Source organism: Phasianus colchicus, chromosome 4 (genome assembly GCF_987193195.1).
Source record: "Phasianus colchicus chromosome 4, bPhaCol1.hap1.1, whole genome shotgun sequence".
NCBI classification, from domain to species: Eukaryota; Metazoa; Chordata; class Aves; order Galliformes; family Phasianidae; genus Phasianus; species Phasianus colchicus.
In genome coordinates, this window is record NC_143439.1 from 21,654,658 (window position 1) to 21,669,204 (window position 14,547).

The 14,547-nt window shown below is 39.4% G+C and overlaps 1 protein-coding gene across 5 annotated transcripts in view; it reads right to left on the reverse strand.

Annotated features, from left to right (window-relative positions):
- Window positions 1-14,547, reverse strand: part of TENM3 (teneurin transmembrane protein 3) — a 583,022-nt gene that overhangs the window by 72,331 nt on the left and 496,144 nt on the right. For all 5 annotated transcript variants that reach the window (XM_090138907.1, XM_090138906.1, XM_090138905.1 and 2 more), the window contains 5 exons: window positions 9,145-9,355; window positions 8,198-8,299; window positions 7,842-8,036; window positions 6,267-6,467; window positions 3,164-3,349 (listed from right to left, as the gene is read on the reverse strand). In XM_090138907.1, the coding sequence (XP_089995033.1) occupies window positions 3,164-3,349; window positions 6,267-6,467; window positions 7,842-8,036; window positions 8,198-8,299; window positions 9,145-9,355 (895 nt within the window). The remainder of the gene's footprint in view (window positions 1-3,163; window positions 3,350-6,266; window positions 6,468-7,841; window positions 8,037-8,197; window positions 8,300-9,144; window positions 9,356-14,547) is intronic.

Sequence of the window (14,547 nt, forward strand, 5' to 3'; positions counted from 1 at the left end):
TTCCTTCCTTTTATCCTTTAGAGTAAACTGAAAATCAAACATTGGGATAACTGAAAATGAAACTGGACATTAAGAAATCTATAAGAACTGTGAGATCCAAAATATTTTAAATGGCATTCATGCTTCAAAAACAAAAAACAAACAAACAAACAAAAACAAAACAAAAAAAACCCAAAAACCAAAACAAACAAAAAACCCAAGACCATATTCTCTTCAATGAATATGAATTAGGAACTAATATGATTCAGTGCTCATTCCAGTATGCGTCTTTGTAATTAATGCTTATGTGTGTACCCCATCCTGTGCAATCAGCTAGAGATATGGTGGGCTTTCCCAAAGACTGAATAAAGTGCACTGACCTTAAAATTTACAACTACTTAGGAATATTCATCTCCCCAAGAAGTTGTAAACACAGGCCATTGCATCTCATGTGACTTCCAGCTAACAGCTGCATGGAAGAAAGAAATTTGTATTTCTAAAATGCTTCCACACTACTGTAGATTCAAATGGTTAATGACTCAGAAATGACAAAGATGCAGTTGTTATCATTTGGGGCGTTTGAAAGCAGAGCGGAAGTCTTTCCTGCACAGATACAAGTTAGGTAAATATTCTGCTACCAAGTTTAGAGCTGTAAATAGCAAAAAAAGCTTGGGTTACATCACCGGGTGACATTAAAAAGCTGGTATGCATGGAAATACGTTCTGATGTCCTTTACGTTTTGAAATTTATTGCACAGAAGGAGCTACTACATACTCTAGGGTAGATGAGAGAAAAGTAAATTGACTCTCCATTTACCAAGCTGAGAAGATTTGCTTTTTCCTCTACTAAGTTGGAATAGCTCTTGGAAATGAACAATAAAATGACCTGGTTTCTCTATAGCACTGGTGGTCCTGAAGAAAACAGCTCTAGGAAAAATAAATGTTAACAGCAGGCTAGAGCTTGTACCTCATTACTTGTCTTTGAGGCTGTAAGGGCAATATATACAAATCAAACTATCTTTAGAGCAGCAGACACAAAGTAAACGCACATTTGAAGAATAAACAGGTGGGAAGACAATCCTGCTTGGCCAGCACTGAGGAAAAACTAGTTTGTGCCTAATATGTTGGAAAAATTGTTCAAGAGCAGTTCATCCGTGTATAACTGCAACCCTTGAAATGCTGCCAAGGTCAGCAAGACCAACAGCAGAGCAATCTGCTGAGTAATTGCTCGTTGGCAAGTTAAAGCGGTCAAGGGAAAGGCTTTATTCTCCTTCTAAAGATTTACTTTATTTTATTGTTTAAAAAGTTCTCTCCTCACCTCTCTACTCACTTTGTCAGCATGTTTTCTGGAAGCTCCTTAAAAATGTTAACCACATCAATCCTCCCCAGGGTCCTGCACAGACGCATCTTGGTTCCCCCTCCCTCCTATGTCTGGGCAACCTCATTAGTAAACAAACAAACAAAAATCAATTCTGATTTTTTTTTTTTTTTATAAACAGCTCACAAATCAATCTTACTACTTCACACCTGACTCCCTTCCACAAAATGAAATCCTACCTCGCCTTTGTGATGCAGCGATGTGCATACCAGCAAATATTTTCCCATCCTCGAGGCTCACACCACTGTTTCCTGTGACCACCATGCAAACACTGCCATCCTGCCTCCCTGGCAGGGCCATAATCTGCAGAGAATGCAGCTCGGGCCTTTCCTCTTGATACTCATGCACCATTGATGACTTAGCTGAGCCCACACACTGTGGGTGACACTTCTTCCAAAACACGCACAGATACTGAATTTCTCCAGCCTCTTTTCAGCTTGTGGCAAAACCAAACAATGATGTATTTACATCCATTATTTCTACTGCTATTAGATTTACTGCTCTATCCTGCTACACACATCCTTTCTTCTGACTAACTTCTCCATCTCTTTAAACATGAAACTGTTCTTCCTTTTGGACTATTTACATTATCTTCTGATTTCCACATCATTCAGCATTAACACTTGCTTTTGCCTGAGCTGTGGCCACCTTTTCACTGTCATTTCAACTCACCTCTAAGAGCTTATCCTTAATGCCTCTCACAGGCCAGAGATGTGCCCCTAAATACTGCAGAGCCACTGTGTTACTCCTGAGACAGCCTTAGCTGAGCTTAGTACAAGGCTCACCACACTCCTATGGATAAATGAGCGTGCTCTTAAAATTAGACCACTGCCAAGCTCTTTGTCTGTGTTTCCTACCTGTTGTCATGCAATTGTTCTTATGTGTGGTTACGCAGAGATAAGATAGTTCCCTCCTTTTTCATTATAGTCCTGCTGCACCTTGCACAAAGGAAGCCTAGCGTAGAGGAGAATTTTCCAGCTATACCACAATTCAAAACCTAATTAAAAATGATATGATTTTGGACAATTCTTCCTCTGTTTCTGTTTTCTTAGTTCCCTTATCTACAAGTGTAATCTCCCATGCTGGCTCACCATCATGCCCTAGGCAATGGAGAGGATGTACTGCATATGGGACATACACACTGTAACACTGAATAAGAAAAGCTCCATTAATAAAGGCATAATAATTTCCAATGGGTTTCACACACTATAACTAACTTGATTACAGAAACACAGAAGCTGTAATAAGGATGAATTCTAAATCTGCTGTATGGAACTGCTGTTGTGCTGATATAAATCTAAAACAGAGCATTACGTTGACAAGAAGGTGATTTGGGGTAGTTAGATCACACAATACAAGGTGGCAGTGATGGTTTTGTGTATAGCCAAAACTCACTTTTTAGAGCTTCTTTTCCAAATAATAATAATAATAATAATTAAAAAACAAGCAAAAGGAAGCTTCATTTTTGAGAGTCATTAAGCTATTGCATAAGAACAGAAAAACGCAAATCAAAGACTATATTTACAGTTTAAAATAAATGCGACCTCCCCACCAGCAAAAAGGCAGCTCAAGGGAAGAGACTGAAAAGGGAATTCATTTCACAGCAAACTAGCTATGAAGATCTGATGAGCCATTATATAACAATTTCCTTTCTTAAAATATCAATTCCTTTACACAGACTGACACGTGCAAACATTCTGTTTGAAGAAAAAAGCTTCAAAGTTATACACTCCTTATTCAGACACAGCCAGCAGTGCCAGCACTTTGAATTTTGCACCAAAGACACATTAAAGCATAGCCAGCCTACCAATGGTACAGTGCTCTCCGTTCCACCCCTGGCTACATTCGCACTTCCCATCCTTGCAGGTGCCGTGCTCGGCGCAGCGGGGGTGGCAGGCCCTCTGGTTGCAGGCTGCGCCCGTCCAGCCGTCCTCGCAGCGACACGTCCCGCCCATGCACACTCCGTGCGTGCCGCAGTCCACTGAGCAGATCTCTACATTTGAGAGGGGAATAGGGGAGAAAAAAGAGGCAGAGAATGCACACGGGAGTGAGAGAATACGCATCAATTAGCAGCGCGGCTTTTTAATTCAACACGTGAAGGGGAAAGGCAAAACCTTTGGTAATGAAATCAAAGGAATTTACTGTGAAAGGTATTTTCAGGTAGGACCCAACAGAATGCAGGGCATGGAGTTTTACCTCCATGTTAATGCTTACTTAGTTATCCTGGTAGACTCAGTGGTGCTGGAGTGTACATAGCTCATCTGTTAGCTGTAAGTAATTTTCAATTATACTCTTTGTGATCACATACATTTTAAGAGTAGCCTTTCATAACTAAGATTATGTGGCACTTAAAGCTCCTGAAGTCACAACATACTCATAGCGACTAAATGTACCATACACTTAGGTCACTCTATGTTGCAAGTGAAAATCTAGCATTAATGAAAGATCATTTTAACAAGGTTTCCCCTCCCTATCCTGCTCACTGTTTTCTTTCCAAGTAAAAATGTGCCATTTCTGACACGTTTTTTCATTATAAAGAGTCAGCCTTACTGAGACAAATTAGTACTATGCTGACATACTGACACATCTGTTAAATATAAAAGATGATCCTCTTTTACTTTCAGTAAATTTGTATCAGTGACAGCTATGAACAGTCTGGTTTAAATAATAGATGGTTAAAAAAATAAATCAACATTCAGCAATTTAACTTGTCATTTACGTATGCTAACAGGATCTTGTAACTGATAGAATAATTGAAAAATATGTTAAGAGCCAAAGGTAGACAGAGGCCAAACAACACATGTTAAGTCTCAGCTAATGCAAGATGTTAATTTAGACTGCCGGATTTTGCATTTACAGTTATACTTCATTTAGTCAGACTCCAAAAAACTTTACTTCTGCTAAGCAGACAACAGAATAAAAAGAGAAGCTATAATATAGCCTGAGGGACTTCTTCTGTTCCTTGGCATTGAGCTGCTTGTAACCACACACTGCTTCATAAGAGTACTGTATTTAGGTTTTGTTTTCTTGTAAAAGACAACAAACAGTTTAGCAATAAAAGACTGAAATTATTTTCAACAGCTTTCAGTGCATGAAAGGTTTCCAGTTTTCTATTCCATAGTGGTTTTCTTCCCCAGTAGAGGATAACTCTGTCTCCAAATGTCGTGGAACATTAAACAGAGTATCAGGGAGCTGTGACATTTTCCATAAGAATATTTCTGGAGAGAGACAGCTGCAATTCTCCCTCCTGCTTCTACCCTCTCCCTCCCCCCAACTTTTTTTTTTTTTTCTATAACAGCATTTTATATCTACTTTGAATTAAATTTTTGATTAAGAGATCTAAGATGGTTTGATTAATTTTAGAGTCGCAAAACGTCAACGCAGCTCCAAAAAAGAAAGGCTTATTTCTCTTCAATCTAATCAATTTTTCATTAGAGTGGAGGTGTTTATCAGCTTTTAGCACACTAGCTTTGAGCAAGGTGCGTCAATCTTTGTAATGAACTTATTAATTAGAGTTAATTTAATTGAAGTGGAATTGAAGGGCTAATTAACGGACAAACTGCTGATGAAGATAGAGGAAAGCTCTGCTGATTTCAAACCTATAAACTCCTCTGATGGAAATAACTCATTCCTTTTTTTCTTCTATCAGCTTAACAAAACGTTTATGGGTAAGATTTACTTTTTTAGTGTACCAGTATGAAGGTCATTTTGCACAACTTCAGAAAATAGTCCTTTCACAAAGCTCTTTTGTGAGTTTGACGCTTCTGAAATATCTGAGATCAGAAATACTGCATATATTACAATTACCAATCATTCCTGGAAACACAACTAGAAGATGGTGCATAACTGAATAACCAGAAATAGCACAGAGGACACTGTGTCAAGAAATAGAGGACCCATGTTTTGCCTGAGAACTACAAAGGGTCTCTCACAAATAGTCATTTTTAGTACAAGAAATGTTCAGAGATTTTTTTCTTCTAAACGAATTTAACAGAAGATATTTTCTCCTCTCTGTCACTTTTTCTTGAATATTCAGAACTTTGTCCTATCATCCTTATATGCATAAAACATGATGGAGTATCACAGATCCTGGTCAGGAAGTACATTTGTTTTGAAAAGATAGTTTCTCATGAAAATGTTATATTTATTCATAAGCTGGCACAAATCCAGCTAGCCCATGTGTTCAGTTTTCATTAACAAAATCAGTTAGATGAATTGTTTAAGACAAATATACATCTCAGTTAGAAATGATTTAGTCTCTTGATATGTGACTACCAAGCAACATTCAAAAAACTTGTATTTGTTAAGAGGCTGCTGTTATACTTCATAAATATTTAGATAATGCACTCTAACAGTAACTCCAGCCATTTTCTCCTGTTGCTTCTAAACTCAGATTATAGTTATAATAAGCCCAGTTTCAGACTTCAAAAAGCTTCCTCTACTTCTTCACCTCTACCAACTCCTTCTGCCCTAGCAGTCTGTGCTTTTCCTCAAAAGCTGTTAAGAACTCATTCTTCCATTTGCATTGCCTTTGAAGTGGAATGTCTGAGTGCAGATTTCAAGAAAAAAAATGTCTTCAATTAGCTAGAGATTTTTAAAATGGAATTCTCTCTAATTTCACTGCTATAGTTGCTAACTAGACTTATTAGGTAAGATGATACTTATATACATACATTGCACAAAAACATTCTGTACTTGCATGTGAACTAACAAGCGAAAATGGCTAACAGAAAACAAAAGAAATTATTTTCAAATACTTCATTAGCTATTTTCAATCAATTCACAGTTCATGCTACAGTCATGTGAAAGGCTTCCATCAGCCTGGCAGGTCAGATGTTAACTCAGTAATATCATTGAAACGGTGCTATCCTAAACACCATCATTTTACAAAACATGCTTTTAATCCTTACCATTGGAGCAGTCTGGACCTGTCCAGTTAGGGTCACACGTGCAGGTACCACTCTCCTGAAGGTAGGTGCCATGGCCAGAGCACTGGTCAGGGCATAGCGTCTTCAGGATTTCACAGTTGCTGCCCCCCCAGCCCGGGTTGCAGTGGCACTCGCCATGGATGCACACACCATGGCTGGAGCAGGCTGGGTCCAAGCAATCCGCTGCATGGAAAAGAAAAAGATCAGCTTAAAGATGTTGTTTCTAACAATAGTAATCACCTCAAGGTGCTTGTGGCACTCCTTGGCTTAATCTGCACTTTAGGACGTTATGAAATGTGCAGCATTGCATTCTTAAATTAGATTGAAGCTGAGAAATTCATCTTCGCTTCATTACAATGAGTGAGGAAAAGGAACAGCAGACCAGAGTAGCCCCCCTCCTCCAGCTACAAGGTAAAGAACCCTTTATTTAATTTCTGACTACAAGTCCTAGGCAATTTCTATTAGGATACATGCAATTTTCTTCATAAAAACGTATCATTTCCACACCATTTTCTGGTATCGTGAAATCTGTGCGTGGATGTAACCGTCTTCAAGACATTTACAGGTTGCCATTTAGTTAACAGAGAACCTTTAAAGTTTGCTAATTTTTCTCAGTACAACAAGATTGGCCCCAGGTCTTGGGCTACTGATCTCTATTTTGCCTAATCACACTGTGACAACTGGTGGATTACTTGCAATGCTCGGTATCAGCTGACCCAATCCAGAGCTATAGAGTTCTGACAGCTGTACAGGACTCTCAACTAGTTTCAGAAATAAATGAGTTGCATACTCTCTATCCTTCTTAATTCACTTTAATGTTCTTTAGATGACGAGATTTAATTTAGCAATTTGACTCAATAAAATGTTACACTTGTAGGGTCAATGGTCTGAAAATTTAATTCCAGGGACTTAATTGCATTACTTTGTACGTGGAGATCAATAAAATCAATTTCATTGAGGAAGAAAACGGCGCTTTTTACTCCCTAAAAAAAAAATAGAATAGAAAATGAACTGCATTTTGCAGCACACCAGAAAGAATATTATTATGCACATCTCTGGAATACAAATATGACATGCCATTTTTCACTGTGATGCATTGGAATCAGCACTTTCCACAGTGTGGTTGGTAAAAAAGATGGCTAACAGATGCGATACATTAATGATTTATTCTAGACTCTGAAAATTCAGTCAGTCTTCATGTACTCCAACATCTATTTTTTGGGTGCTTTCTTCTTGGCCAAAGAAAGTAAAAACTGGCAAGTAAAAGATATAATGTATTGGGGGGAATTTTTACATGGATTAAGAATAAGTGAAGTGTAACAATTCTGTAGCAGTACTAGCTCTTCCCAAACTTGATTTTTAGTATTATTAAATGACTTTTGAGGAAACACTATGCAACAAGCATGTCCCAGTGTACAATAAAAAGCAGATTTTTTTTTTTCCCCCTTTGGTACTAGTGCAAATGATGGAGATCAAGCAACACTGATAGAACAAGACATTCCAGCTGGAAACCTGATCAGCAGCAGCAGGTGTTGGGGTAAATATTTGTTCCCTTACCCTCTTCACAGTTTTCTCCTTTGTACCCGGAGTTGCAGGCACATGAGCCCATGATGCAGATGCCGCGGCCCCCGCACTGGGGATCGATGCACTGCGTCGCCGGCACGTCACACTCGGTGCCCTTCCAGCCACTGTAACAGAGGCAGCGGCCTTTGGAGTACTGCCCATTGCCGCTGCACAGCACCGGGCAGGCCGCTGTGAAATAAAGCACCACGGAGAAATTCAAATCAAGGTTTTCATCAAAGCTTTATAAACAAGAACAGCTATGAAGTCAGTCACATGCCAATATCTTTCTTAATGTATCTGTTTTCACGCTTGCTTAGGCTGACTTGAGGGTAAGGATGGGGCTGATGTACCTCTCGAGCAGTCGGGGCCCAGAAAGCCAGGAAAACAATGGCAGGATCCTGAAACACACTCTCCGTTACCATGGCAATTTCGGGGGCATTCCACCACAGACTCTGCAGGAAAAGAAGCGGGATCACTCACCGGCCCCCAGAACCCGCCACGCAGCCACTGACTGACAGCACGCCCAGGCTCCCCGCGCAGTGTTTATGGTTGCTTTGTTTGAAGAGCATGCAGAGCTGTTATTTTCTATAGCTGTGCCTGTAATATCTCAGGACTTCACGTTCCAGCAGAAAAGCTCAAATTATAATGGTAAAACAATATGAGCTCGATACTCAAAATACAGCTCCGTGCTGCTTAGCAAACACTTCAAGACAGACCACTCCTTTCAGCACAGCTTCACAACAATGTACGTGCCTTGTGCCTTAGACCAACTAATTACAGTATATTTTCTGCACTCGTTTTCTGAATAGAAAAAGAGACACTGAGTGGAAAATCCTTTAAAAAAAGGTCACCAGACTATGAGTTTGTTGGGCTTGTTCGGCCCTGTTCAGCAGAACCCTCATCGTGGCCTCCCAGTACCCAAAGGGAACTTAGAACAGGAAAGAGACCAACTTTTTACACGGGTCAGTGGTGATAGAACAAAAGGGAATGGTTTTAAAGTAAAAGAGGTGAGATTTTAGATTAGATGCGAGGAGGAAATTCTTTACTCAGAGGGCAGTGAGGGCATGGCTGCCCAGAGCTGTGGGTGACCCATCCCTAACAGTGCCTGAGGTTGGATGAGCCCTGGGCAGCCTGAGCTGGTGGGGGGCATACAGCCCACTGCAGGGGCTTGGACCGAGATGATCTTTGAGGTCCCTTCCAAACTAATACACTCTATGATTGTATGATTCCTAAAAAACCCAAAACAAAAGACAGCCAGAGCCTAGATTTTGGCAAGAGCTTTGAAGACAACGCTTACCTATAATAATAGTATTAAATGACACCTGCTCCGCATTTTTCCCATCGTTATAAAAGGCCAGGTGCCAGATGCCAGAATCCAAATACTGGATAAAACCCGCTTCATGAAGGCTGACGGACCTCGTCTGCCGACCCGCTCGCTCCGCCTCTAGCAGTGTGCGCTGCTCCCGTGCGATCAGCCGGCTGCCATCCAGGAGCTCCACAAAGTCGTACTGCAGGGAACAGAAGGGAGTATGACATAAAGTGGTGCTCAGGCTTACAGCAATGGCTTTTTGGGGACAGGGTGATGAGTCCATCTCTCACAGCAAATGGTGAAAACATCAGCATAAAAAAATCCGTGGTCATGACTGTCAACTCACTAACAGGTGAGAGCGAACTTTCAAAGTGTGTTACATGCACGTGGATTAATAGTATGCAGCATCAACCATTTATGTAGCTTTTTATTTATTTTTGGGCTAAGGATGAAATTGTCTGCTCACTCCTGATCTCAGACAGTGTGCAGATGAGAGGGATGAAGAGAGGGATGAAGAGAAAGAACTTTACTTCCACTCCCTCTAATAGAAACCCAGAAGGGGAAAATGAAAGCATTAAACATTACAGCTGGTGAAAATGACAACCTGACAAAAAATGGAGGATAACAAGCCAGTGCAGGGAGAATATTGTTTTGCTAACAACCATCAGTGGGGCTCAAAAAGTGTAGTACCTCAGCTGATACAACAAGTAAACTCCTAACCTAAATTTTCACGCATCTTTAACCAGTGCTATTAGCACCTGGGAGGTTGCATCTGCTCTGCAATGATTTACGCTGCCTGAGACTCCCAACTTAAAGGATGTATTTTGCACATTTAGTGTAGAAAGACCAATGTGTAGACAACAAAACTAAACATGAAGGAAAGTTAAAGGGCTTTGTTGTTTGTGGTGGAGAGTCTGCTTGCCCTGCTGTGCCTGCTAAGAATTTTGCTTTGATACCTGTTTACGGCAGGAGGGGAACTGTTACGCATAAACCTTCAATCTTTCCATGTGTTTGAGACCTTTCAAATGGAATTACATGTCCAGAGCCCATTGAAGTAAAGGCCAGCATACACAGTCAGTGATTCACCTGAGTTAGGTAACTGGGATACCCGGACTTTTACATCCTGACTTATGACCTTCTGAACCTGCTCTCAGGACAAAAGACGACATGATAGCCTTTGTCACAGGCACAGAGCTCAAGTACTTATGTTCTCATCTCGAAATTGCAGACTTACAAGTCAAAATTCACCAGTACTGTAAAGATATTCTTCCATGGTAATCTGAACAACCTCTCAACCATTCAGGATGTGAAAGAAATGCATAGTTATTATGCCATGGTCAGCACCTGAGACACTTTTCCAGCTCCATCTAAACTAGCAGAACAGAACACAAACGTGATTAGTATGTGCAGGAGCCAGTACCTCGATGTGCTGTCACTTTGTGTGTGCTGCGCCACATGAAAATGAATGCAATCGTTTCGGGAGAGCACCAATTATTCAAAACCAGTCAACATTCTCATTTGTAAGAGAATTAAATATTTATATTATTATGTGTGAGAGAGGAAAACAATTTTGTCTTTTCCTCTCACCAGACTCAAGAATACTTCTTCTTGCTCATGCTGTTCACTAATGTTTTTCAAAAGAGAAAGCCCAGGCATTTTTAACAAGTCATTTATGGATGTTAGGAGTGACCTTATAATTTGTATACTGCAGAAGCTCATTTTTTATAGGAAAATTGCAGATAAACCTATGTTTTTATTACAGGACCAAGTGATTATACTACTTGATTGACCACAAAGAGTATACTAATGGCTGACAAGCATGGTACAATTAATAATTTTGTATCTGTAATGTAATAAGGGCATATGTCATTATCAGAGCACTGTTCTAGGCTATATTTTAGAAGCTGTACAGAGGGGAATTTGTTCAGTTTATCCCTCAGCAAACGAGAATCGATCTTAACTCCTTTGAAGGCTGGTTGTTTCCTATATATATATACCCCCCCCCCCCCCATATATATATATATATATGAAAAACAGAGTAACAGAAAAAGACTGAAATACAATTATCTTTAAAAGTAAAAAGCATACTAATTTTATTTTCCTCCAATGAGGCTAAACTAATTACCTTTATATTGAGTCTAAAAATTCTGATTTGCTCTAGTACTCCATTCACTTTTTGCTTTAAATCAGTCTTTTTTTTTTTTTTTAAATTATTCTTAAAGTCTCTTTAAATAAACATATTGATTCTCTGGCTGCAATGAAACTGACATTTTTAGAAAGTGCCACAAAGACTTTCAGGTTCACATTGATTGGGTTTTGAATGGACAGTCACTGTCAATTATTTCTGGTTGATTTATCTATGATTCTCGAAAAAGAACTATGCATCTCATACTGGTCTGTGACACACACAGAGGCTGTGCTTGAGACTGATTTAGGTACTTGAAGAGAATACAGAAACAACCAAAAACTCTGTCCTGATTACAGTATCTCACAACATTTTCTGCATGTCATATCCTTATTATTTTGGATTATGGAAAGGAGATTTACATTTACTGGAATGTGTTACCATATTATGATGAAATAATAAACAACTGATACGAATGGTTTAGATTTAGATCACCCTGATCCAAGAAACAGGTGTGAAGACTTAATGAGATCTCTCTCAAGCTCATTTCTCCCATTCTTTCATTACAACTGTTGCAGTGATAGGACAATTTATATCAGTGGTTGTACAGCTATGGAAAGAAAGACTCCAGTTTCCTTTTACTGTTTGGTTTAACTGGATACAACAAAGAGGTACACAAATAAGTGAGGGGTCTAGGAAGCAGCAGTGGGGAAGAAAGTAACCAATGTCAAGTGTAAGGTTTGCATATGGAGAGGAGGCAGGTTTTTATACAAAGACCTAAGCTTCAAGGAGTGAGCTACGGAAGACAGAGGCATGTGGTTATAGATGCCGGGTACCATAGGAAAATGAGCAAAGAGGGGGACAGCTGGCATGGATGCTTTACGAATGCTGGCAGAGGGCAGGTTCTCAATTATTTAACAAAAGATCTGAAATATGAAGCACTGGCATTTGAGAAAGAGGCAGCAGTTGCACATTTGCATAAGTTTTGCTATTAGCACTTGTCACTCAGTGATAGGAGATAAGGGCAGATAGCATTTAAGAGATGTAAACATAACGTGATATATCTATGGGTGAGACCTTACTTTACAAAGTCCTCGTGGAACAACCCTAGCTTTACACATCTAGTGATGGGCTCTGTGCCAACTTATATCATCCTGGAATGAGATCATGGAGTTATGGTAGACAGTTCTATAGATACATTAGTTCTACAATCAAAAACATATTAAAAACAAAACAAAACACAACAAAAAGCCAAGCAGCAGACATCACTGAGGTACTGTACAGAACCATGGCAGCTCAAAATCTGCTATATTCTTTGCTATACTCCCATTTCTACAGGCTGCAGTAAAACTGGAGAACATTCTCCCCCCCCCCCCAAAAAAAAAAAAAAAGATGATCAGAGGACTGAAACAGCTTTTGTACAAAGAAATTATGAAATAGGCTAGAAAATTACAGCTCCTTCAGGACATTACAGATTTACAAATCATGAGTGGCACTGAGAAGAAATCAGTGAGAAAATCTCCACCATCTCCTCCAGAACACTACTGACTGGGTGTCAGAGTAAAGCTACCAGGTGGCTGTCTCCAAGGGTATCACGTGAGATGTATAGTTAAGTCGCTGACTCCTCAATGCAAATGTCACACGTGCTAAAAGCTTCCACAGGTTCAAAGGTGATTAGGAAAAAAATATTTCAAAGGTTATAAAACATAAAGAGTGCACCTCTGACTCAGGAAGTCATTCAGCTTTAAGGTGCAGGAGGCCAGGACTGTATTCTAGGAAGAATAACCACAAATCTGTCATCTGCTCTATAGATCTGCTAATGGCCAGTGTGGGCTAGATGGGCCTTTGATCAGACTCAGCATGGACATTCCTGTGTTTTTCTAACGGTCCTATGACCTTTGGAACTGCATAAGCTCCCTTGCCCAAAGGAAGGATGCAGGGAAGCCCAGAATTAGCTGGTAGTCTGCTGCTGATAGCTGTGTCTGGCTCACAAATGAAATGCCTTTTTAGTACAAGCTGTAAGGAATAGGGAAATAAGAAAATAACAAACAGATTTAAGCTTTTAACCCTCTCGATATTCCATTTCATTAGATGGTGATTAAGACTTTGCCTTGTTGCAAAAAGGCCTAAACCGCTGAAAAACATTTCACCCTGCCCCCTCCATCTTATCCATCTAGTTAATCTCAGGCTCCTTAACCAGACATGACTGGGGTCAGGCCATATAAACATTCTGATAAAGCCTGCACTCTAGGGAATCTTTAGCAGCCCTACAAGTTCACCAGGGCACTGATAAGTAAGCATGCCTAATTTTTCAAGATATGAAGAGTCAAATAGTTTGTGAAAAATGCTCTAGTTATACACTAGACAAACACAGGACTTTACCTATATCCTGCAAACAACATATCCAAAATTCACAGAAACTATAGAAGATGTACAGGAAGGACTTGTGTGTGATTCTTTCTATTGTACCACAGGTGAACATGGATAAACACTTGCATACTAGGAATTCAAAGGGAAAGGGGTCTGTGTGACACAGATGTTGGGAAATAGATTTGGTTATCTCCTTTTCCAAAGGTTTTGGTTATAGGGCACCTCAGTTTCAATCATTTGCAAGGATAAGGAGTCAAGTAAAGATCATTTTTGACACTTGTACCTAATTGTATAATCTTTTTTTCTAAATGCACAGTCCCAATTAGCTTCTTCAGTTTTATTCATCCTTGCCACACACGTATTTCCTTAGCTCCTGCTATTATCATTAGGATGGCATTTGTATTCCAAACCCTTATGACCAATGGCTGATAATTTCCTGAATCAATTTTCTTTGCGTTAGAATATCTCATGTTAGTTGTCAGCCTAGGGGTAAGTGTTCATTTGTGAAGGTTTGAAGAAAATCCACTTAATCATTTTTAAATAAACATAAGTTCTTTTTCTGCCTTCAATAAATCGTTTATTGTTTAATGGAAACCAAACCAAAAACAAAGTCTAATGTAGCATTCTGTGATTTTAGTTGCATGAAACTCCTTTGCTGATCTTAACTTTTCTTCCAAAGTTCACAACTGAATTTCACATCTACATGAGACAGTACCCGCTAAAAATGTGATACAATTAGGAATAATGCTGCTTTCTATGTATTTTAGAATTTATGCCAAAAAAAAAAAAGGAATAAATTTTGGTAGTATAACAGCACACATATCAGAATTGAAAATAAGGATCAAATAAAGAAATTAAATCTTATAGTTAGGAATTTAATGTTGTGACTGCAAATA